Here is a 25,716-nt window from a genome sequence, read left to right on the forward strand (position 1 = left end):
AATAAAGCAAACTTGGAAGAGCAGAGCAATGGACATGTGTTAGGATTACAATGCAAAGATAATAAACACACAATAATTTTACAATAAAACACAAACACACCTTAGAAGGAAGAACATGCAAAACGTTTACAGCCCACATCCAGACACAGCGTAAGTATGGCCTGGGGCAATTCACCACAATATCTCTTCCTCCCCCAAACCACCACAGACAAGGACTTGCAGAAAATAATGTGGCCTGTACAAGGCTAAAAATTCACCCACTACTGCATCTCTTTATATAAGGTAGGCCACACCCACCACTGTCATTCATTTGGTCAGAGAAAGTGTTTGCACCTGATTAATTTTCTTCCCACTTACGTTAACCCTTGGTATACAGGCCCCACAAATCAGAGTCAGAAAGAAAGCCACAGTGAAGTGTACCTGTGCAGCATACAACAGAACATTGAACAGGGATGTAAAAGGGAACCCTATTGGCAATATTTCTTGGCCCTATGGGCACAATTCACTCCAGATTATCGCATGAGTTAAGGCAGTCACATGACCACATCTTGCATGCAATACTGAAAATGTCAATTCACTTTTGCTAGTATGCGGCATTTCCCATGAATTGGAAAAACACTCAGGAAATCAAACATAAAAAGGCCTTACACCCCGGTCACATCAAAGCCGAAATTGTGCGACGTACAGTGAAGATGCTGATTTCCTTGCGATTTGCAAGACATCTGACACAAATATCTATGCAAATTGCCACAAAAGTAGTACATGTACTGTAGCAAACTAGCTCATCCAGCTGGAAGCAGAGTTCTCCTTTACCTTGTTGTATTTGAGGTATTCCTTGAATCATTCCTCACATCCCCCCCCCCCCCCTTGCATTCCTGTGAGGCAGACTTTATCTCCTGGCAGATGATGTGGAACAACCAGGCTAAGACATGAGAAGTGGAGCCAGCCCGTCTGCGGAGGTGTCACTTTGGTCACCCAAAGCTATGTAAGCCTCACACCTTATCAACCTGACCCAGAACTGAACATTCCTCAGGTCAAACATATGTTTCATATCATGGGACATGACCTGGCAGTTTCAGTTTAAAATCTCCCAATGACCACTCCCAAAAGGTGTAGTCAGAGCCCCCCCCCTTTGTGAGGGACTTTTAAAAAAGACAGGCTGACAATCCTAGAGAGAGAGTGAAAGTTTTTCAACACACACACAGAGATATCCGAGGTAACATCGTAACAGAGGAGATCAAAGAACCTTTCTGCTCTGCATCTTGAATTTGCTAAAACCAGGCAAGGCAAGTAACTTACCCTGTAATTTCCTCGCTATTCTATGTTTGCTGTGTCTTTATATACATATATATATATTTTTGTGACATCTTTGTAACTATTTATTTGCATCTGTTTGACCCTGTTAGAAATAAATCTTTCTTTCTGAAAGTGTTAAACTGTTTCTAAGCGCTTACTTGCAATTCACGAATCCCTGCTTTTGAAGAGACGCTACGGTTTGTCATATCTCTGTATAGCAGGTCCGCGGGCCGTGCTATATAGATCAATATTTCAATCATTATAATGTATATTTGGTAACGGGAGTTTCCCAGTCTCCGACAAAAGTGGTGGTGGCAGTAGAGGGTTAGTTGCGTAACTAACCCGACCCAGTAACAAGCGCATTCAGGCTGCAGGCACCGATTGTAGTCCATTAGCTGGGCAATCGCTGTGTAGGGTGCAGCTGGGTGGGGCCTTGTTACGCGCGTCACACCGCGGTTTTGGATCGGCCGGCCCTTCGGTCACGAGTTTGGTGAGAAGGCCTGGGGTCTGACGCCGTGGGCGTGACGTATTACTGTTAGTCGCGGCTGTGCGATTGTCGCCCTGTTGGTGGTGGTGGCGACCGCGGGTCGTGACATGTACTACTTTAGAAATCAGTGTCGGAAATGCACCCATGTGACTGCTATAATAGCAGACAATAGGGTGCGACTTGGCATACGATTTGCAAGTAGCATGTCATGCAAATCGCATGCCAAGTTGCATCCAGGGTGCACAATTTCAGGTGCGATTTGGGAATTGAAATTGTACCTGATATCCGATCTAATGAATGTGGATGTGAGTGTCTTAATGTAAGCGATTTGCTGCAGCACAATTTCAAAAGTAGTTCTTGTCTAACCTTTTCAGCATTTTGTAGCGATTGCACATATAGACTACAATAGAAACCGCAATGCAAAACACAATTGAAAACGCAATAACTCATTGGTAAATCTACAGAAAATACGGTAATATTGCCAACAAAAAGCACAATTTTAAATCACATCTAGTGTGAACCAAGCAGGCAATTCAAGAAGGGAAATAAATCTTTGAAGGCATGCGGTATCTGCATGCTCGGATAAGGGTCTGTTATGGATTTGGAGGGGGGGGACTCCATGCCATTATTTTATTAATTTTTTTTTTAATCCTTTTCTCTCTCTCTCTCGCTCACTCTTCTCATGGTTTGACAAACCTTCCCAAAAGGGGGTGGAGTGCAAACCAGCATTATCCAATCAATCATTAGTCCAGGCCCTTATCTCATCCTATCGTTTGACATTCACGTAAGGTGCTTGAACAGACAAGGCCTCATTCTAATTCACATTCTAGGGATCATTTAGACAGAAAGCAAAGATGCTGCCACCAGCACATCTATGTTAGGGTAGTCACACGGAGATCATGCAAATTCATTGCCGTGGTTGGGATTCAAACCGACAACCCTAGCATTGTGAAGCAGCAGTGCTAACCACTAATCCACAGAGCTGTTGAACACTAATCCCACCTGTATTTCTGTGGTGTGAATCCACTCTAAGTCCCTAGGCAAGGTCAGTGTAACTAGCCAGATATCTCCAATGTGACACAAATGTTGTGCTATGTTGCCAATTCAGATGTATGTTGGTTCTATGTATCCCAATACAAAGGATTGCAATACCAATACAGGCGTACCTCGGTTTACCAGCGCCTCAGTTAACGTAATTTTTGGTTTACAAATGAAAATCCATTGAAAATAATGCCTCGATTTACACAATTGTTAATAATTTTTTTTCGCAATACAAAGTATATGTTGGCGCTGATTTTCAAATGCAAATGCCAGCCTTTTTTTTTTCTTCACTATAGTTCACAAGCTTAGAAGTCACTTTCCCCAAAGTTACAGAAAACTTTGTATCTTTTAATAAACTTAAAGTAAACATTGTTTCCTTTAGGGATATAAATTCCAAGAAAACTTTCTCTTTTAGCTGAGGGAAGTGACAGCTGAATTTCTGAGCTATAGTGAAGAAAAAAATTACATTTAAAAACCAGCACCATAATAAATAAAAAACGGCATGGGGTCCCCCCTCCCATCCACATCAAGCCCTTCGGGTCTGGTATGTATCTTAAGGGGTAACTCCACACCAAAATGTAAAAAAAAAAAAAGGCGTGGGGTCCCCCCTCCCATCCACACCAAGCCCTTCGGGTCTGGCATGGATATTAAGGGGTAACTCCACGCCGAAATTAAATAAAAAACAGCGTGGGGTTGCTTCCAAAATCCATACCAGACCCTTATCCGAGCAGGTCAGGAAAGGGGGGGGGGATGAGCGAGCACCCCCCCGAACCATACCAGGCCACATGCCCTCAACATGGGTGGTGCTTTGGGGCAGGGGGGGCTCCCCCCCCAAAGCACCTTGTCCCCATGTTGATGGGGACAAGGGCCTCTTCCGTTAGTGGGATAATTGGTCGGCCGCTTTTCGGGATTTTGGCACATATTGTTTGTCAGTAAATTTGGAAAAAAATCGGCCGATTTTGCTGATTGGCCAATTTTCGCGGCAATGATCGGCAAAATCGATTTTTTTCCAAATTAACTGATAAAAAAAATGTGCCAAAATCCCGAAAAACGGCCGACCAATTAACCCAATTAGCCCGAAAATCGGCCGATTTTTTTTTTTCGGCTGAAAAATCGGCCGATTTTAGACCCATCTATGGTCTGCTTTAGATGGGTCTATAATCAGCCGATTTTTCAGCCGAAAAAAAAATCGGCAGATTTTTGGGCCGTTAGTGGGTTAAGTGGTTGGCCGTTTTTTGGGATTGTGGCACTTTTTTTTATCGGTAATGCAGGCCATAGATGGGTCTAAAATCGGCTGATTTTCACACCGTTAATGGGTTAATTGGTCGTCCATTTTTCTGGATTTTGTCAGATTTTTTGGATCGGTAAAGTTGGAAAAAAATCGGCAGATTTTGCCGATCGGCCGATTTTTACGACAATGATGGGCAAATCGGCCGATCTTTTTACCAATAAAAAAATCTGCGCATGAGCCATGACCTGCAAGAAAAAGAAGAAGAAAAAAAATAAAAAGAAGAAGAAAAAAAAATAAGGGGAAGAAGAAGAAGAGAAAGAAGAAGAGAAAGAGGAAGAAGAAGAAGAAGAAGAGAAAGAAGAGAAAGAAGAGAAAGAAGAAGAAGAAGAAGAGAAAGAAGAGGAAGAAGAAGAGAAAGAAGAAGAAGAAGAAGGGAAAGAAGAAGAGAAGAAGAGAAAGAAGAGCAAGAGAAAGAAGAAGAATTCCAGTCCGCTATAATATTTGACATTAAAAAGTATTGCAGTTGCAACAATGTATCTATTTGTATCCGAAAAAACATCTGTATCCGAAATGGATACAAATAGATACAATGTTGCAACCTCTATACTTTTAAATGTCAAATATAATAGCGCAGCTCTCTGCAGGGACAAAAGTAATGTTATGCCGGCCGTAGACGGGAAGAAAATAGGCCGATTTTTTTTACTGTTGGTGGTAACGTCGGCCTATTGAACGACCAATTTTTTGTTTTTTTGTTAAAAAACCATCCGGTTTTCTCCCCATCTATGGCCTGCATAAATTTGGATAAAAATTGGCCGATTTTGCAGATAGGCTGATTTTCGCGGCAATGATCGGCAAATCGGCTGATCTTTTTACCGATAAAAAATCTGCGCATGAGCCGTGACCTGCAAGAAAAAGAAGAAAAAGAAGAAGAAGAAAATGAAAAAGAAGAATAAGAAAAAGAAGAAAAAGAAAAATGCAGGCCATAGACGGGGCAAAAACTGGCTGTTTTTTTTTTTTTAAAAAATCGGCCGATTTTCGCCCCGTCTACGGCTGGCAAATATAATAGCGAAGTAATTACTTCTGTCCCTGCAGAGAGCTGCGCTATTATATTTGACATTAAAAAGTATAGAGGTTGCAACATTGTATCTATTTGTATCCGAATAAAAACATCTATATCCGAAATGGATACAAATAGATAAAATGTTGCAACATCTATACTTTTTAATGTCAAATATAATAGCGCAGCTCTCTGCAGGGACAGAAGTAATGTTTCAGCTGTCAGCGGGGTTCACCACTGACAGCTCAATTTTAAATAATTTCTGTCAATTAAATAAATAATTTAAAAAACAGCGTGGGGTCCCCCCTCCCATCCATACCAAGCCCTTTCGGGTTTGGCATGGATATTAAGGGGTAACTCCACTCCTAAATTAAAAAACAAACAGCATGGGGTTCCCCCTAAAATCCATACCACATGTCACATGGGGCGGGGTCACTCGGATGATGTCCCCGGCTGGCCCCGCCCCTTACCTATATAAGAAATGTCAGCGAGACTGGCTGCATAAGGCTAGTAAGCCTTGTCGAGTGCGGAACGGTTTTTTGTTTTTCTTTTTTCGGGTCACCGTGATTGATGTTGGATCTACTTCGGGAGACATTGTTTTATTAAAGGACTTGTCAAAGATCCTGTACTGTGTTTTTTTTTTACACTACACTTTTGCTTTTTTTGTGAATGAGTAGTGATACCATGTACCGTATACTCATTCACGTAGGGGGGGGCGGGATCTGGGGGCCCCCTTGTTAAAGGGGGCTTCCAGATTCTGATAAGCCCCCCTCCCGCAGACCCCCACAACCACCGGCCAGGGTTGTGAGGAAGAGGCCCTTGTCCCCATCAACATGGGGACAAGGTGCTTTTGGGGAGCCCCCTGCCCCAAAGCACTCCCAACATGTTGAGGGCGCGTGGCCTGGTATGGTTCAGGAGGGGGGGGCACTCGCTCGTCCCCCCCCCTTTCCTGACCTGCCGGGCTGCATGCTCGGATAAGGGTCTGGTATGGATTTTGGGGGGGACTCCACTCTGTTTTTTTTTTTTTAATTTCGGCGTGGAGTTACCCCTTAATATCCATACCAGACCTGAAGGGCTTGGTATGGATGAGAGGGGGAACCCCATGCTGTTTTTTTTTTTTTTACAATTGCAGACCTTTTTTTTACATTCAGCTGTCAAAATAAATATTATCTAGACCTTCGAAATAAGTAAAATCATTACAGAAATAATTATAAAGGATAAGAAACAAAAATAGAATCAATAGAACTAAGGAAATCAAATTAGAATACATAAAGATATGCCTAGTGCTGTTTGTTAAACACAGTAGACGCGACCAAGTGCCGTCTGTCAGAAGACTCCACTCAGAGATTTACTATTGAACAGTGGCTAAAAAGCAAGCGCCCACCGAGGACGTCTTAAATGTGTTCTGCACATGCGCATTTATATCGGCCAAATACGCTGCACAAACGTCTAGTTCTTGACTGTGTCGACTTGCTTAAAAAAAAACTTTTTAACACATTTTAAATTTTTTGGGAAATGGCAGATATTGTTTAAAATGAAGTCCTGATATTTGGCAAAGCAAATTTCAATGTGAACATGTTTCTGCAGTGATTTTTCATGGTGTTAGACGTGCCTCTTAGCAAGTCTGCTTTTTGAGCCTGATTCCTGGTCTGTGTCTCGTTAGTAAATTCGATTTGGCGTCTACTTGTTGACGCTTCTCTTTAGTAAATCTCTTAGCGAGGTAAAAGTAGACAGTCGCTAGTAAAAAGTAGACGTTCGCCCACGGAAATGCGCCTAGGCACAATAGTAAATCAGGGCCATTTTGTTAGCTACGCAACAATTTGTGCATAACAACCCATTAGACTTCAGTTTATTGATATCAGATCAATAAAAATTTGAAGTCCAATGGCAGACGTGTAATGGGTGGGTGTTTTCTCATCAGAGTTACCGGCTTTTGTACTGGGATGTGATGATATGGTTTATGTTTAGTGGAGCTTTTGAAAAATCAAGACTTTATCTACAGAGATCCATAGCTGGAAATGTTACTTTTTATGGTTGAATCCTCTCTGAAAAACAGCAATCTCTTCTTTGCTCTTGCCCTGCTAACAGACAGCTCCCAGTCTCTAGTAATGATTGGAGACCAGTGGGACATGTAATCATGTGAACACTGTGACATCACAGTTGTTACGTGATCGGAAATTCTGTCTTAGTCCCGCATTCCCCCGCTTTAAAACCCAGGTAATGGGCTGAAGTTGCAGACAGGGGTTAAGCAATAGCCACACTTGGCTATGGTTTTGATGTTTCTTATTTTAGAATTTACTACCCTGTTTGAGGATTCAGGATATAACATTTTCTTTCAACTTTTCCACACTATTTAACAATACAAATATTGAAACCAAAACATTTATTAGTTACTAAACATTTATTAGTTACTTTTTTCACAATAGAAAAAAGAAAATGTAGCATCCTCCTAGATAGGTGCTAGGATGTTGTACATTTAGGATAAGTATAGATGTGCTCCTCTGCTTAACAGAGAAGCTGTTTGTTAAGCAGGATGCCAGACTGAATTTACTTAAATGCTGCAATTGATTAGTCAGGACTGCTCATGATGCTCTGGTGCTGGTTGAGTTTGTCTTGAGCTCCACCTGCCTTCTGGAATTTAGTAGAGCCTTCCAGAACATAGACAGGAGCTAGGCAAATGAACAGCATGAATATAGATACAGCTCTGGCCATTACAGAGGAGGGTTGCCCCATTGCATTCTGGAAGCTACTATTTATGTTCTGTGAGCACATGGGCTCAGGGTCTTTTCTGGAGAGGATTGCACCAAGCTAGGCTTGCCTCACCTGGCACCTGCTGCTCTGTGGTCTTAGGTGGGTGACCTGAGGGCCTGAAGTAAGAAAGAGAGACCCTGGTTCTTCAGTACACTGACTGAGGGGAGCCGTCTGCCAAAGTTCTGTCTGGTACCACTGGAGGGTGTCGCTTGGAAAATTGGAAGGAGGCTATCATTCTGTCCTTGGGTATTCTGAGTACAGATACTGAGAGATCTTGGGGACTCTGTGTGCTTTGCTACCTCTCCAAGGAGCTTTGCCCAGCTACTGCTACTACTGCTAAAGGGATTTTGCTCACTCCTAAACTACTTGTGATTATTGCAAAGGAGCAGTCTACCTGCTTCTAGCAAAGACTTCAATAATGCTCAACAAAGATCAGTCAGATGTCCACAACTATAATTAGTTCTAATTCTGGAGTGGGGGCACAGACAGCAATAAAAACCGACAGGTGTTCTAATCCCTCTTCATTCTAACTAAACTAAAAAAAAGTTTTGATTTTAGTTACACATTACAGAAAAAGTTCACCTTTGTAAAAAAAACAAAATAAATGCACATCTTTCTTCAGGTAAAAAAAAATTAGCATTTATTATTTGTTTACCAGGAAAGCATTGCACCCGTGATCAGCAGATCGCAGGTGTCATGCAGGACTCCAGCAGTAATGTTTGTATATCTGTGTGCTCATACCTCGGGACTTGTAGTTTTTCATTCACAGAATTCTGTGAATGAATGATGTGGCTGGGTGGGTAGAGCCCCGCATGGACGCTTCTTTTTTTGAATTGTGACAGCAGACACGCGGAGATGATCCGCAGTCTGCTGTCACAGAAGGGACTCGGGGGTGAGGGGGAAGCTGAAGCGCTAACATGTTACATGTTTCACCCTCAATATGAGTGTAACATGTTAGAAAAGGTGAACTTATCCTTTAACAGCTTCCTTTCTGGTGTACATCAAACAAATGTTTGTTGGCTCCAACAGCTCACTCCCAGTAGGTGCCAAAACCCTAGGTGAAGACACTCACTTCAAGAACTGCCACAGCCAGTGTGCAACAATAAAGCAGTCATTGACTATGCCCTGTTTCTTATGCCAGGACAGTGTTTTTCTTCACCTTGTATTCGACTCTTATGCACTACAGTGCATTGCTATGCTTTAAAGTGCCTCCAAACCTGCAGCACAAAAACGCAACCTGTCCTCTTTTTAAGGCACATCAATGCAGCATGATGGTGTGATGATGTAGATAAAGAACCAGAATAACATAATGATAACCAAAGTCAGTTTTTTTGGCAACTAATGTATCTTATAACTTATCCAAAGTTAAATTTTATTCTGTGATTTGTACCCTTTTATAAAGTCACTTAACATATGTTTCTGACACAAAACCAAAACAAGTGACCACAATGTTTTCAAGTTTATGTATGAGCCATAAAAAAAAGCTAAAGGAAGAAGGTGATGAATGGGTTAATAGTAATTAGGGTTAAAGTTTTTATTTATTTTTAATAGGTTTACATTAAATAGGAACATTAATTTATGAATAATGGGTACAACTATGGCTTTTATTTGTAAATTATAAATCTCCTAGATTGTAAGCTCCAAGGAGCAGGGCCCTCCTGCCCCTCTTATATTAAACTGTATTGTTGCTGTATTGTCTCCCGTTAAATCCTGTATAATAATAAATTAATTGAGAGTAGCACTGTGACATTGACACCTTAGAGCTCCAGAGTACACAGGGAGATCTCTCCCATACTCTAATTAACATGGTTCTGCTGTCCCCTGTAGTCTTTTTATCAAGAACTTTGGATAAAGTGCAGGAACGGCTGTCACAGGGATCGTGGAGCCCTGTTGATTGCACTGGGAGACCTGATCTTTCTCGGCCTTACAGAGTGCAGAAGACAGCTGAGGAGCAGACGCAGGAGAGGCTTCCACCACAGCTGCACACTTTCCATCATGACACTTGAGGCAGGTGCCTCTCCTGCTTCTAGGTTAGCTTAGCCATACCTGCATCATCTGAGACAGTTTGGTACAGTTATTAAATTACTAAGCTGACTTTTACCTAAAGCAGGCTTTTGCTAAGAAGCACTCATATAAGGCTCCTTTCACATGGACCAGATCTGGTTTTGCTCAGCAGCGGATCCTTCCATTGATTCTCTACTGAGCTGAGCAGGGCTGGTGCATGACAGGTCTGAGTCTACTCCACTTATACAGAGTGCACACGGACACAGCCCACTCTCCTCTATAGGCAGTTGGATGTAAATGGACCAGCTGCTCGTTTACACCTGGCTGCCTTACGATCCAATCCAGCCAGATGGAGGGGAACATATCCCCCTTCCATTTGTTTTTGCCAGATCGGATTGGAGGTAGCTGGGTGTAAATGACTCAAGTCCGTTTACATATGACTGCCCATAGAAGAGAATTGAGGGTCCGATTGGGTTTGCCACAGGTGGACCTGACTGGACTGCCTGTGTGAAAGAAGCTTTCCATAAATAGTTATATTATTTTGTACAATGTCAGTGAAAGCCCTTATTAAAAATAAATATCTGTCAAGTTAGGAACATTTCACACATTTTTTATTACTGTTTGTTTTTGCAGGTCACATATTGTGGAAAAAAACTATTAAGTTTTATGACACAGGGCGACCTTGAACCAAAGGAATTAAATCATCCACGTCTACAAACTCAAACAGCATGTAAGTAGTAAATAAAGGCATATTGCACTGGTTTGATATTTTAGGTTTTTGGAACAGTTAAAGCTGACCTTCAAGATTAGCAAATATTGTCTAGATAGCTTAGAAATCCTGTATAGTAAATAATAATACATACAAGAGGCATGTCTGTGTATTCGTACTTGAACCTTGTTGTGCTATGTATTTCTACCAGATCTGTGCAGTAACTCAGTGTGAAACATTTCCTTTGTGTAGAAGCTTCATTTGATAAATACTGGTCACTGCTGCTCTTTCTCTTTGTGCAGGGTGGCTGGTCTTGTATCTGCTCCCTCTCGTAGTAGGTTGAACCTGCTGGGTCCTACCAATAGCTCTGTTCTCTGCACAGGCAACGTGCAGCACAGAGATAACGTATCTGAATGTGCAAAAGACATTTGGTGTACACAAAATAGATTCATATCGTTTGTGGCTATTGACGAATATATTTAAATTAGAGTTTTTGTGTCTGGAGTTCAGTTTCACCATAAGAGAGAAGTTCCACTTTATGTCCTCCTACCTTTCTTCTCTATTACTTTTAACACATCTTTTTTCTTTTTTTGTTGGCCTTTTACCTAGTTTTGACAGGTACCCACTTCTGCTGGAATTGCCTAGGCGATCCCAGCAGAAATTTGCCCGTCCCCACTTTGCAACTTCCTGGGATACATTGCACGTCAAGAGGCTGCGGGACCATTCAAACAGCACAGCTCCCTCATGCGCAGTGGGAAGCCAGCCGCAAAGCCACAAAGAGTCACAGCCATATTCCCACAGTAAAGAGTAAACGTGGCCGAGCCGGGGAACCAAACTGGCCCAAGTCAGGACAGCACTGGATCCCTGGATAGGTAAGTGTCTGTTTATTAAAAGTCAGCAGCTACAGTATTTGTAACTACTGACTTTATTTCTTCCAAAGAGACTGAAGAACCTCTTTAAATGCAACGTCATGAAAAAAAAAATTGGAGCGGATTGTGAGAAAATTAGAACCTCTGTTTGTATTGTTATCTGTTGTATCTCTTCAGTAAGATTTCCCACAGATTAAACTGGAAGTAAAAGAAAATCTCCACAAAATGCAGAGAAATGGTATGTTGTCACCAGAGTAAGTTGTCCAATCAATAGACATTCCCTCATCATTTCCCTATTCACTGACAACTGTACAATTTAATATTCCCCCTTCTTTCCATCATTGCCAGGACAAATAGTAAAGTTAGATCTTTCCAGTAGGAATGCAGGTAGCACATGCTATTTAACAAAGCACTAAATGCAGCAAAAAGCACATCAGATTTATTTTCTCATTTTTTTCCCCTTATTTGGATGTTTTTTAGAGGCTAGATCTGCACCTGAGTTCTGCTGGGCTGACTATGTGTAGACTGTCCTGGAGCAGGTGTCATATCACTTACCTTATTTTCCTTACATCTAGCGTTTTAGGTTGGCTACACAGTGCAGGTTAAAACCAAGTGGGAAAAATAAAGGATATACTTTCTTTTCCGTATCATGGAAAAATATTCCTAAATCATTCTAGAACATTATAGGAATCCATCTGAGCTGTTAACCTTAGTAGATTCTTTTTCATTAGTGGCTTTTGCATTGCTACTCACAGCACCAAGTTATGCAGGATTGTTCAGATTGCTGGGTTCTGAAAGGGACAAATAGGGGAAGATATTAATGTATAACCAAAGGCAAAACTCTTTTTTTTTTTCATTTTTGATGGGAGAGGTCCTGGGATATTAAAGTGTAACCAAAGACAAAACATTTTTTTTTCATTTTGGATAGAGTAAGGGAGGATTTTTTTGTCATCTGTGCCCCATAGAGGAGATTTCCCTTCACCTCCTATTCATAGCCTGGGAGCAGGGGCCTACTCCCCCTGCACATGTGGAGTACCTTTCTCTTGTGCGCACACATAAATGTCGGAACCAGGTGGGGCCGTGTTCATGTGAAATTCAAACATTATAGCAGTACCCCAGCTTAGAAATGAGCCGTACACTGTGTGCAGCAGTCAAATGTACAGAGTCCCTCTGTAAACGTACTGTCTCGTATCACTACACACCTGCCTCACACTGTGTTGCATTTAGGAGGGACACTGCTGCACCCATGCCCTCCTCCACCAGTCCAGCATACCTCTGCCACCTCACTCCCAGTGACAGAATAGGATCCCACAGAGCACTTACTGCAAACCTCATGCATGCTCACTGTTTTGGACTCGGCCACTTACAGACCATTTACCGTGATCTACCAGTGAGCCAAATTAATATAGAATTACGTGCACGTGGAAGAAAGACACTGGCACTGTTGCAGTTTGTCAACTTCCTAAAATTCTGTTTTATTGAGGAACTAACAGTATCATTTATAGGGCTTATGATGCAGGCAAAGCATATACATTGATTGGGTGAAAAGTCCACTGGGTTTCTTCATGTTCTTCCATCCGTGTTGATATCTTCCAATCATTGTCCCCAAAAAGACTCATTCCCTTTTATGGGGGTTGTTTACATTAAAAGATACTTTTCTCCTAATGAGTCACCAAGGGTGAGACTCCGGATGAAGGCGCCATCTTAATTATCGTCATTGTTCTGTCAACCTATATCTGATTGTTTACTTAAGAGAGTAAGGAATTTAAAAAGCAAGAAGCAGAAAGTAGCAAGACTATAAAATTGTCATTTTACTGATCATCTAATAGAATGTGGACTGTCTATCACAATCCACTACACTCACAACTAACTCCTTCTCTCTCCCGTACCATGATATATGGCGTCTCCGTACCATGGGTTTGGTCCCAGATACTTTGGGGGAACTATTAGAGATCCTGTATATAGCCCTGCAGAACAGACAGTGCACAGTCCACATGTGTTTATCTGCTGCTTCTCTACAAAAAGAAAACATAAACTTTATTATAAAGAAAAGACATAGTTTACAGAACCAAAGATGCAGCAACAACCCTTTAAAACACTGCTATATACTTGCTAATGTAGTTGTTGCACAGAATACATGAACATTGTATTCCAACAGGAACCGACCACTAGGGATGAAGCCAGATCACCGCTCCTCTTGAAACTGCAGGACCTTTCACCTTTGCCAGGTATCATGCTTCATGACCAGCTGCTATACACTTCCCACCAGTTCATGGTTACCCATAGCAACTGCTCTTCAATGCCAACTCTCCTAACCCTTTGTAGTGGCCTTTCTTCATAACCCATGTGTGCTTTACAGGCCATGTACCACTTTGCACCCCTTGAATAACTTCCTACCAGGCTTAAGACGGTTAACCTCCCTGGCGGTATGATTATTTCAGATTTTTGGTGCTGAAAGCGGTACCATTTTTTTGCATGGAAATATGTATTTCTTGTTATTGTAGGCCTGTAATTTAGGAATAACTCACTGAAATCTGTCCTTACAAGAGTCTAGTAAACATGCCGGATATGATAAAACTTGAAGCACAAAATCATAAATTATAATTTAACAAATAATCATAAAACATAATAATAAATTTAATTAAATAATATAATCAAAGCAAAAACACTGAAATTTGAAATATAGCGCCAAGTTCGCACATCACTGAGCAAAGTCGCAGAATTGTTTTCAGTGTCTGATGACGAATTTCCCCACGAATAATTATCACTCAATTCTGCAAGTGGTTCTGATTTACTATCGCTGTTCTCTAGCCGGTCTAACACCGCTTTTGACATAAAGGGGTTTATTTACTAAAGCTGGTTCACTCAGAATCTGGTGCAGCTGTGCATGGGAGCCAATCATCTTCCAACTTCAGCTTGTTCAATGAAGCTTTAGCAATAAAACCTAGAAGCTGATTGGTTCCTATGCAGAAGTGCACGAGATTCTGAGTGAACCAGGTTTAGTAAATAAACCCCAAAGGGACGCTTTTTGGACGCCATGAACTTTTCTAAGTTTCCAGGCAGAAAGAACAGTCAAAATGCAGGCAGGGGACAGGACAAAGCAGTAGGGACAAAATGTATGTGAAATGTTTTGAAACAGCAATGTTTTACTATGTAATAATCATTTTTTAAAAAATGACATTTTTTAAAACATTTCAAATTTGCCGCCGGTTCCGGCGCCCATACATCCGGACGTCACAGGGACCGGAACACGGAAGCAGGATGCCGGCATCGGCCGGAGGAGATGGCCGGGGACACTGCAGGGGAGGCATCGTGGGAGCGAAGGACAAGGTAAGTGCTGCAGGGACTCCCTATGCAACGCTGCATGGTAAGCCCGAGTGTAGCTCGGGGTTACCGCTTTTGGTACTGAAACTTTACCCCGAGCTACACTTAGGAATACTGCTAGGGAGGTTAACTGCAAAGAGACAAACAGCACACTAGCTTAGTGCATTATCCCAAGGAAAGTTTAATAAAATTATGGTAAAAACATACTCACAAACAATGTGTAAAAAACTGCATATCAGGTTTTACAGCCTTGCGGTGCAGTGGTAAATGAGACAGAGAGAACCCTCAAACGCCAAAGGGACGCCATCCAAGATCCAAGAAATGGCTTATGCGTTTTGAGGGAAACCCTTTTCTCCAGAGTCAAATGAACAGGATCGGTCCATCAACTTAAACCATGTTGATCATAACATAAGAGCCAGAGACTCCTCCCCATAGCAAGGGCTGGGCAATTCACCAAGATCATAAAACAATACCCTAAATCAGGGGTGGGCAAACTTTTTGACTTGAGGGCCGCAATGGGTTCATATATTGGACCCGGGGGCTGGACCAAGAGTAGATGAATGATGTGTATGTGTCATCCATAGTAAGTATAGTAATATTCCCCCATAGTAAGCATAGTAATTAATCCCCCATAGTAATTCATCCCCCATATAGTAATTCATCCCCCATATAGTAATTCATCCCCCATAGTAATTCATCCCCCATATAGTAATTCATCCCCCCTATAGTAATTCATCCCCCCTATAGTAATTCATTCCCCATATTAATTCATCCCCCATATTAATTCATCCCTCATATAGTATTTCATCCCCCACAGTACTATTCCCCCCCAAGTAGTAAGCCAAGTCCCCCCTGTGTCAATTCACTTACCTTTGCTCCGCGCGTTCCTCTTGCCGTGTTCCCGCTCCGTTCCGGTCTTCAGGGCGGACTGTGAGAGGAGCATAGCTCCCCTCCCCTCACGTTCGTCACGCTGCCCCGCCTACACACATCCTGACAGCCACACCCGCGGGCCGGATTAAAAGGTCCACCGGGCCGTATACGGCCCGCGGGCCGTAGTTTGCCCATTGCTGCCCTAAATAGATCACACACAGAACCATTGTGCTGGGTATTGCATGCGTTCATACATATAAACAAAAAGTTACACGTGTGTGGCTGTGCAATAGCTCACTATAGAGCCAGAAATGAAAATCAAGTTAGAGAGGCTAGAGAAATGTATTCATTACACTGTGCCCAGGAAGTTCCATTACTATGTATGTGTATATACTCACAGTAGGCTGTGTTACTATACCTCTATATACTTGCTCCTGTCCCCCATAGGTGTGCGTTTGGCCTGATAGTATCTGGTGTACAGAAAAGCAGTTTAAAAAATAAAAGCAAAGTAAAAAAGTTTGAACACCACAGGCCGAGTGGCTTGGAATGACATTACTGCCACACATGGAAGTCCATATTGAAAATGTGTTCCAGCCATAATGTCCGGTAGTGATCTACGTCACTTCCAGTCCCATAGTCATGGTGACAACTGAGTCTACTGCACAGCAGGAGTGCTGCCAAACAGGGCACCTCCCACTGGAAACAAAGGGACCTCCAGCAAGTCTAACAGGTGCCATAAAGAACAAGTGTATACACAGGTGGATCACAATAAGATGAAAGACATGAAGTGGTGAAGTGTCAATTTACAGGAGCAATTCCAAAGGTCAAATTAAATGTCAGAAATGTATATATACATGTAATAAACGTGATGGGCCGGACTATCAGTAGCCACTAGACCCCTAGACCAGACAAGATCAAAAGGGAAGAAAGATCCTCCCAAAACGTCAAAACAGAGTGGGGCCACACAAGAGGAATTTCCAACTTGTCCAAGGATAGAGTCAAAAACCTAGTCATTGGAGAACATCCTTTAGAGGGGGACACTAATTCCTTTGAAATCACAGTGTCTTATATCATTCCTGTGGAGGAAGAAGTTGACCTTCGCCCTTTTTTTTTAAGTGAAAAATGCTGCAGGACCAGTAAGCCCTGCAGTAACACCAAAGCAATTGAGGAACAATTCCCCGGCTCCCCCCCCTCAAATATAAGAAAAAGACAAAACAAACTAGGAGGGGATGAAGAGGAGGGAGACACAAAAAGAGGCAGGAATCTTCAGCCTGTCACTCCACCATAAAAATCTAGAACCTATCACATACAATATTCTTTGATACTGAACTTGATCTTTAGAGGAAAGGCCTCAATTGTGCTATATACTGTAATCCTCCAAATCTCTTTGAGCTTTTTATATATTTCAATAGGTTTATTAGAAACCTTACAGTGAAAAGCTACTTCACTTTGAAGGGGGGAGACCAACTCTGTAGATGAGTGCTCAGGAGCTGAGTCTCCTCCTATGAGAAATCTGGACGATTCAAAACTAGAAACACTTACAGCTGTACCTAGATGGACTGTGAGGTAATGGTGCAACTGATGTGGCCTCATGTCAGCAGTAGATAATGTGGTGGTCCATTCAGGGTTTAAGCCCCCCTTAAAATTCCCTATAGCTCAATGATGAAAAAAATGAATTTCCACATTCTATGAAGTTGTCCTTAATGAATTTATTTAAGTGTGTGCCCAAAATGGCCCTAATGGCTCCAGGAAATACAGTTGGTCCATGGATCCATTGTATGGACCTATGGAGGGTCTTAAGAAGTGATTATATGACAGGCTGACAAAAGAGGATTGATGATACAAGATAGGGAAGTCTATGTGATGGAAGCCACTAGGCTCTTAGGGGACACTGACACTTATCTTAAACTTAAGAGTGATCCTACAATTTTATACAAAAATGAATTACTGGACCAGGTTCAACAATAAAAAATACTTAACGAAAATGAACACCTGTTCTTGTCCAAGAAACACCCAGTTACACCTCACTTCTACCACATCCCTAAGATACATAAAAATATGGAAAATCCCCCAGGTTGGCTGATCATTGCTGGGATCGACAGCCTGACAAGTAATCTTGGGAGCTACATAGATTACTTCCTACAAGAGATTCTAGTGAACCTCCCATCCTTTTTTTAAAGATTCAGGCCATATGCTGGAGATACTATCCACCTACTCCTGGCAACCAGGCTACAGATGGGTTTCCTTGGATGACGCTTCATTATACAGCTCCATAGATCATGAGTTTGGAGTCAGCCATTGCGCATTACCTCATGGAGGATGGTAGTCTGATTTCAATGCAGATAACATTTTTTCATAATTGTACACAAATCACCCTGGCGCCTAATTTTGGTTTTATGGGTGAATATTACAGGCAGATCACAGATCTGGGGCACGGCTATGCGAGCCAGGTTCGCCCCAAGTTATGCCAACCTGTTCATGGGTTTTTGGGAAAACCATTTAATTTGGAAAAATAACCCATTTGGGGCAAACCTGGTTGTATGTGTCAAGGTCCTACCTTTTCTCAGAGCTTGTGCTGCTCCATGTGCTGGCATCTATCTTAGGTTTCTGCAAAGCAAGGTGGGAGCCTTTATGCTTGCAGGCCTCTGTGGCTCCTCCTCCAGGAGGGTGTGGCTGATCACATTTAAGCCTGCTGTCTGCAGCTGCTCTTTGCATTCGTGTCCTGTATGTTTCATTGCCGCAAGCTCTTGTTCAGCTCTCGTTGCTCTACTGGAAACCAACCCGGCTTTGTCAAGACATTTCTCTGCCTTATCCTATTATCTTTATAGACATTCACAGGTTCACAAGAAAATTGTCTTTAAAAAGACATTTCCTCAATAACCCAATTACTAGAGACATTGTTAACAGAACCTCAGTCTCTACAAACCACTCTAATCTCAAAAACGCCTCTCTCTTTAATCCACCTGCACACTCACATATAACCATTTTCAAAAATATGGTTCTCAAAGATCTTAAGTTGAAAATAAGAAAGCCTGATAATAGACACTATACTTATAAACGGATAGACACATTAACCAAACAACTATTAGATGAAAAGGAATTAGTTGTCCGCCCAGCAGACAAAGGTGGTGGTGTAGTCGTTATGAATAGGAGTGACTATATGACCCAAGTACAACTTATCTTAAATGATACAGATACTTATAGGGAATTACATAACAATCCTCTTATCCCCTATAAACGAATGTTGAAAGCACTTCTAAAAAAGGGGTTTGAGGATGGCATCTTAAATAAAAAAGAAAGAGACTACCTTTGCCCTATAGCTCCTAAACTCCCAATTTTGTATTGCTTACCAAAAATACACAAAGACCCAGTCAATCCACCGGGACGTCCAATAATTAGCGGGATTAATTCCCTTTGCTCCCGTGTGGGAGAATACATTGATCACTTCCTTCAGCCTTTAGTGAATAAAACACCATCTTTCCTGAAGGACACCAAACAAGTCCTAATGGACATTAGTAATATCACCCTTAGTAATCCTACATACCTGGTAACAGCTAACGTATCGGCATTATATAACAACATCAAACATACTGATGGACAGGCCGCTGTCGAATTCTATCTAGATACCACTGATGATATTTCCCAAAAACAAAAACTTTTCATTTTGGATTTGCTCAACTTTGCCATGAACCATAACTATTTCTGGTTTGACAATAAGTACTTCCTACAAATCATTGGAGTTGCTATGGGAGCAAAGTATGCCCCTAGTCTAGCCAACCTGTTCATGGCAAGATGGGAAGAAGATCTAATATACTCACAAGACTGGCCCCAACTTATATTTTACAGGAGATATATAGACAACATTTTATTATTATGGGAAGGAGATGATTTCACACTTAATAACTTTTTTACTACTCTTAATCATAATTCACTTAATATTAAACTAACCTTTCAATATGATTTCTTATCTATCAACTTTTTAGATCTCGCCCTTTTTAATGATGGGAATTCTATTTCCACAAAGAGCTATTTCAAACCCACAGACAGAAATAGCTTCATACCAAAAGACAGTTGTCATTTTCCTAAATGGCTTGATAACATACCTAAGGGACAGTTTTTATGGTTACATAGAAACTGCGCCAATCGTGACGATTTCATCAGACAATCTAACATTCTGAAGGCCAGATTTCAGGAAAAAGGGTATGATGCCTCTGGACTAGATACTGCCATTAAGGAAGTCAGTAGTATGAATAGGAAAGACCTTCTTATTAACAAACCCAAAGTTACAAAAGAAAGGTTTTGTCCTTTCATCACGAATTTCACGACACAATACAAGGACATTGCAAAGATTATGAAGAAGAACTGGGCCATCCTTAAAAACGATCCGGTTCTAGGGAACTCATTACCAGACTTCCCTGAGTTTACCTATCGGAAAGCATTAGCCCTCAGAAATAAACTAGCACCTAATATTGTTAACCCTCCCAAGCAACCATCTTTCTTTTTCGATCGTAAAGGCTTCTACCCTTGCAACAAATGCATGCTATGCGTTCATAACGGCATACATAAAAATCCAGTAAAATCTTTTAGATCTAATGTTACAGGTGAATCCTTTGATATCTCAACTACCATCACCTGTAATACAACGCATGTTGTCTATCTCCTCGAGTGTTCTTGCGGGAGACAATATGTAGGTAGAACCACTCGCAGATTGAGAGATAGATTACGGGAACATTTGAAAAATATTAAGAAAGGGTTCAAAGAACATTCCCTATCGATGCATTTTAAACAACATCATCATAATGATCCCCGGTGTTTAAAATTCACAGGGATCGACGTTGCTAAAAAACATTGGAGAGGCACACACCGGAAAAGAGCCGTCTCCATGCTTGAAACTAAATGGGTTTATTTGCTTCACACACTCTCACCCCATGGTCTTAATATCGATCTAGATATTAATTGCTTCATCGATACTAGCTAATTAATATGCTCCCCATCTTTATTCCCGTAATCCTATACTCAAATGCCTGCGTTATATTATATTATGCGTTATATTATATTATTATGTCCTACTAGTGATTTTTATCCGTTTTATTAACATATATGGTGTGCCCCTTTTTTATTTTATTTTATCATCTTGATTATTTGTTTCTTAATCTTATTGATACCTGTTTTTTATTGTATACTATGTATTATATTTTTAATCAATCATTCCCTTTTATGCTCATTTGCTACAATAGATATGCATCTTTTATATATTAATTGTTTTAACCCTATTATCAGATGGGAGTTTATATATTGTTCATGTGGACTATTTATTATTTGTATGTCCCTTTCTCTGACATCTTTTTATATCGCTTACATCCATATACATGCAATAGAGAATATCTCTATAATTTAACGCTAACTACATACCATCTTGTTAATGCCCACTAGATGGCAGTGTCATCATGGCTCACCTCTATTCACTACCTATCATTCATACTCTAGAGCAGTGGTTCTCAACCTTTCTAATGTCGCGACCCCTTAATACAGTTTCTCATGTTGTGGTGACCCCAACCATAAAATTATTTTCGTTGCTACTTCATAACTGTAAATTTTCAGTGGGAGGACTAGCGCCCCATCACTGATGTCAGTGGGATGAATAGTGCCCAATCATTGGCGTCAGTGAGAGGAATAGTGCCCAATCATTGGCGTCAGTGGGAGGAATAGTGCCCAATCATTGGCGTCAGTGGGAGGAATAGTGCCCAATCATTGGCGTCAGTGGGAGGAATAGTGCCCCATCGTGGGTGTCAGTGGGAGGAATAGTGCCCCATCGTGGGTGTCAGTGGGAGGAATAGTGCCCCATCGTGGGTGACAGTGGGAGGAATAGTGCCCCATCGTGGGTGTCAGTGGGAGGAATAGTGACCCATCGTGGGTGTCAGTGGGAGGAATAGTGCCCCATCGTGGGTGTCATTGGGAGGAATAGTGCCCCATCGTTGGTGTCAGTGGGCGGAATAGTGCCCCATCATTGGTATCAGTGGGCGGAATAGTGCCCCATCATTGGTGTCAGTGGGAGGAATAGTGCCCCATCATTGGTGTCAGTGGGAGGAATAGTGCCCCATTGTGGGTGTCAGTGGGAGGAATAGTGCCCCATTGTGGGTGCCAGTGGGAGGAATAGTGCCCCATTGTGGGTGTCAGTGGGAGGAATAGTGCCCCATTGTGGGTGTCAGTGGGAGGAATATTGCCCCATTGTGTGTGTCATTGGGAGGAATAGTGCCTCATCATTGGTGTCAGTGGGAGGAATAGTGCCCCATCATTGGTGTCAGTGGGAGGAATAGTGCTCCATCATTGGTATCAGTGGGAGGAATAGTGCCCCATCATTGGTGTCAGTGGGAGGAATAGTGCCCCATCATTGGTGTCAGTGGGAGGAATAGTGCCCCATCGTTGGTGTCAGTGGGGGGAGGAATAGTGCCCCATCGTTGGTGTCAGTGGGGGGAGGAATAGTGCCCCATCGTTGGTGTCAGTGGGGGAAGGAATAGTGCCCCATCGTTGGTATTAGTGACACAAATGATGGGGCACTATCCCTTCCACTGACACCAATGATACTTACCTTGCTGACTCCTGCTCCAGCCTGGGCTCGCTCTCTCCCTCTCCCATCTACAGGCAGCATACCTGGCTGCAGCAGCAAAATTTGCACTTACCTGTCAGCTGTCTTCCTTCTCTGGCCTCTCTCTTCACTCGCTCCTGCAGCTCCCTCGATCTTCTTCGATCTCTGCGCGCTGCCGCTCGGCTCCTCCTCTCCAAGTTTCACCTCCTCGCCGGTGATTGGCCGCCTGTGTGCCTCTCCTGAGCTACAGTTCCGGTGGCCATCAGCGGCGAGGAGGCGGAGCTGTTGAGTTATCCCGGAGGTGTGGCCAGGTTACAGGGGCAGCATATCATCCCGCCCACAGATCGCCTGAGACAGGAGCAGTGTCTCGGTTCCTAAGACCATCGGAAATATGTGTTTTCCGATGGTCTTAGGCGACCCCTGTGAAATGGTCGTTAGACCCCCAAAGGGGTCACGACCCCCAGGTTGAGAACCGCTGCTCTAGAGTATCTCTTCATTCCCCCACTTAACACCCTGGGGCTAGTGAAGGATCTTTAAGATCTGTATTTATGACCTAAATATGCATATCAGCATCGATCGCGCACATGACACAGAGCCCACTGCATGTATCATAGCTTTCCTACTGTGAGCTCGAGATCCACAGTAAAATGGCCGACTTAAGACCCAACTGTGCATGCGCGACTCGTAATCGCGCTCTAGTCGCTATAACCGGCAAAATGGCCACCGCGAATTCAGTGTGTGCATGCGCAGGGAGCCCGCGGTGAAAGTGCGCATGCGCGCCTATTTACCTGCACTATAAATAAATGACCAATACACACAGGGCTCTCTCCCTTTGAAAATGAGTTTGTACTCGAAACGCGTCTGGGAGACCCCCCTGTACAAGGATTTATGACCTATATGCTACCTTATTACCTCTGGATGTAAGTGCTAGTTGTTTTTTCCACAATTTTTTATCTGCTTGCAATTGTAACTCCTGCTGTTATAATAAATACTACACTATTGGAGTTTCCTTTTTCTCTGGGTTCATTTTTTGGAAACTGTGATCCCCCCACCCCCCATTAAGGTGATCCATGGTAGGAGACGTACACCCATGTGCATGATCCCCCTGGTGGCCGAAATCCATACTGCATGATGTACCCTATGTGATGATTACACATTACACTGGAATGAGGATATCTGCGCTGGTTGGATGACATCTGGTGACTCAACCCCACCTGACGACCTCACCTGTTTGCAGAGTTCCGGTTTCCAGAGTACCTCTGGAGTAGGTCTTATTTACTCCAACGCACATAAACATGTGCTATCTGGTTAGTACATTATATACTCACTTCTCATGAACCACGGAAGTCACGTTATTTTAATAACCATTTAAGGAACCACGATTGCCACGTTGCACATTTTAAGACTTTTATTCATTTTTTTATTTTATGTAATTTTTTCCTTCAATATGAAGCGCTGCATTCTTTTCAATTATTGTACTATACATTAGAGGATTCAGGTATTTCCTTTATATGCTGGCGGCTGATTTTATATTTACTTTATGCTACCCTAGCGCTCGTATATCAACCGTTTTATCCTATTATCTGACCTCCCATTGCTGAACCCGGCCCGTGACCTGAGTATTCTTGCCTACCGTCTTGTACTGTCTGCTCTGCTGTTATCGACCCGGCCTGTCTGACCACGCTATACGTCTTCCCATCTGGCCCCCACCAGCTATACGCCATTGGTGGCAGCCGTTACCGCAGCTGGGGTTACTCGGGGGTCGCGACCTGGTCTCAGGCTGCATCAAGTCCATCCCCACCATCAGGGGCCCTGGTGAAAGGCAGCCTGGGGCTTAGACTCCGCGCCCTGAGGGATTCCGGTCTGTGGGTGGTGGCTGTCGCCAGTCGGTGCATGACCTTACCATAAGGCCTGCCTGTCCATTTCCCCGCTCCGGCCCTGACACTACACGAATGCCATGAATCCTGATGGTGCAGGTACGCCTTCACTTCCTATGTTAGTCGCCAGACTTGATCAACAGGATCTCTTGTTGGATCAGTTCGCTCAGGTGTTGCAGACTCTGCTTGCACGCACAGCGCACCTTACTCCTGGGGCTATTAGGCCGGTCGTCACTCCGGTGGGCACTCCCCCTGTTGCTCCTGTGGTTGCGCCTACCTCCGCATCTGTTGCTGCACCCGCGGTGCCCAGAGGTATGACTGGCTCTGCCCCTCTTTCACAGCACTTTGGGGGTGAGCCGAGTCAGTGTCGTGGTTTCCTTAACCAAGTGGGCATGAGTTAATACCCCACGCTTTTCCTACTGAGAGGTCAAAGGTGGGCTTCCTAATCTCGCTGCTCTCTGACAAAGCCTTGGCCTGGGCAAATCCCTTATGGGAGAGGAAAGACCCGGTGATTCACGAGTTTGCCGGTTTCGTTGTCTCCTTCCGTACGGTATTCGATGTGCCTGCTCGCTCCGCCTCGGCTGTCAAGCTGCTCATGTCCATGCATCAGGGTTCACGGACCGTTGCCGAGTACGCCATAGAATTTCGTACCCTGGCGGCAGAGGTAGGCTGGAACAATGAGGCTCTGGCGGCTGCTTTCTCTCATGGTCTCTCAAATGCATTGAAGGATGAGATTGCAGCCAAAGAACTGCCTGTGGAGCTAGAGGCACTCATTTCCTTCCTAATCCTGATTGACACCAGGCTCAGAGAGAGACCTTCATTTAAGGAGCGTCTGCGGAGGCCTCCTAACCGATTGGCGCCTACGTTTTCTGTCCCACCCGTGCCTCCCTCTCCTCCCACGCCTCCTGGGGATGGCTTGTCTGGCGGTGAGCACATGCAGCTGGGGTTTGCTCGCCTTTCCGAGGGGGAGCGGGCCTCTTGGCGCCGAGAGGGCCGCTGCCTGTACTGTGGTCTTGGTGGGCATTTTCGGCAGTCCTGTCCGGTCCGTCCGGGAAACGCTCGCACCTGAGATCCTGTCGGGGGCAGATCTTGGGTGGAGTTTCCTCGTCCCCGGTGTCCCGCAAAGATAAACCTCTAATCACTGTTGTCCTCTCTTGGGCGGAGGGCTCGGTGACAACTCAGGCGTTGGTAGACTCTGGTGCTGGCGGGTTGTTTATGGACAGCTCGTTTGCTGCCCAGTACTCCATTCCCCTGCAGGCTCGAGTTGCCCCTTTGGTTCTCGAGGCGATAGATGGCAGGCCCCTGCAACCGCCGCAGGTTACCCATGAGACCCTGCCGGTTGAAGTAGCTATTGGGGCTATTCACAGGGAGTTGGCCTGTTTCCAGGTAATTTCTTCTCCGCACTATTCCGTGGATTTGCTTCAGAAGCACAATCCGATCTTTAATTGGCGAATGGCCGAGATTCTCTCATGGACTCCACAGTGTGGGGCCGGTTGCATCCGTGGGCTGGTTAAGGTGTTGTGTGCCTCCTCAGACTCTGTGTTGCCCACTGACTATGGGGAGTACCTGGACATGTTTGACAAGGTGCGCACTAGTGCTCTGCCTCCCCATCGT

The 25,716-nt window shown here is 43.4% G+C and overlaps 1 protein-coding gene across 1 annotated transcript in view; it reads left to right on the forward strand.

Moving 5' to 3' along the window:
• Window positions 1-25,716, forward strand: part of ANKRD31 (ankyrin repeat domain 31) — a 196,709-nt gene that overhangs the window by 122,672 nt on the left and 48,321 nt on the right. The window contains exons 13-15 of the mRNA XM_089686185.1: window positions 10,501-10,597; window positions 10,879-10,910; window positions 13,604-13,673. Coding sequence (XP_089542311.1) covers window positions 10,501-10,597; window positions 10,879-10,910; window positions 13,604-13,673 — 199 coding nt within the window. The remainder of the gene's footprint in view (window positions 1-10,500; window positions 10,598-10,878; window positions 10,911-13,603; window positions 13,674-25,716) is intronic.

The sequence above is a fragment of the Staurois parvus genome, unplaced genomic scaffold, assembly GCF_062004578.1.
Source record: "Staurois parvus isolate SC_StPar_1 unplaced genomic scaffold, SC_StPar_1.0 ptg000392l, whole genome shotgun sequence".
NCBI classification, from domain to species: Eukaryota; Metazoa; Chordata; class Amphibia; order Anura; family Ranidae; genus Staurois; species Staurois parvus.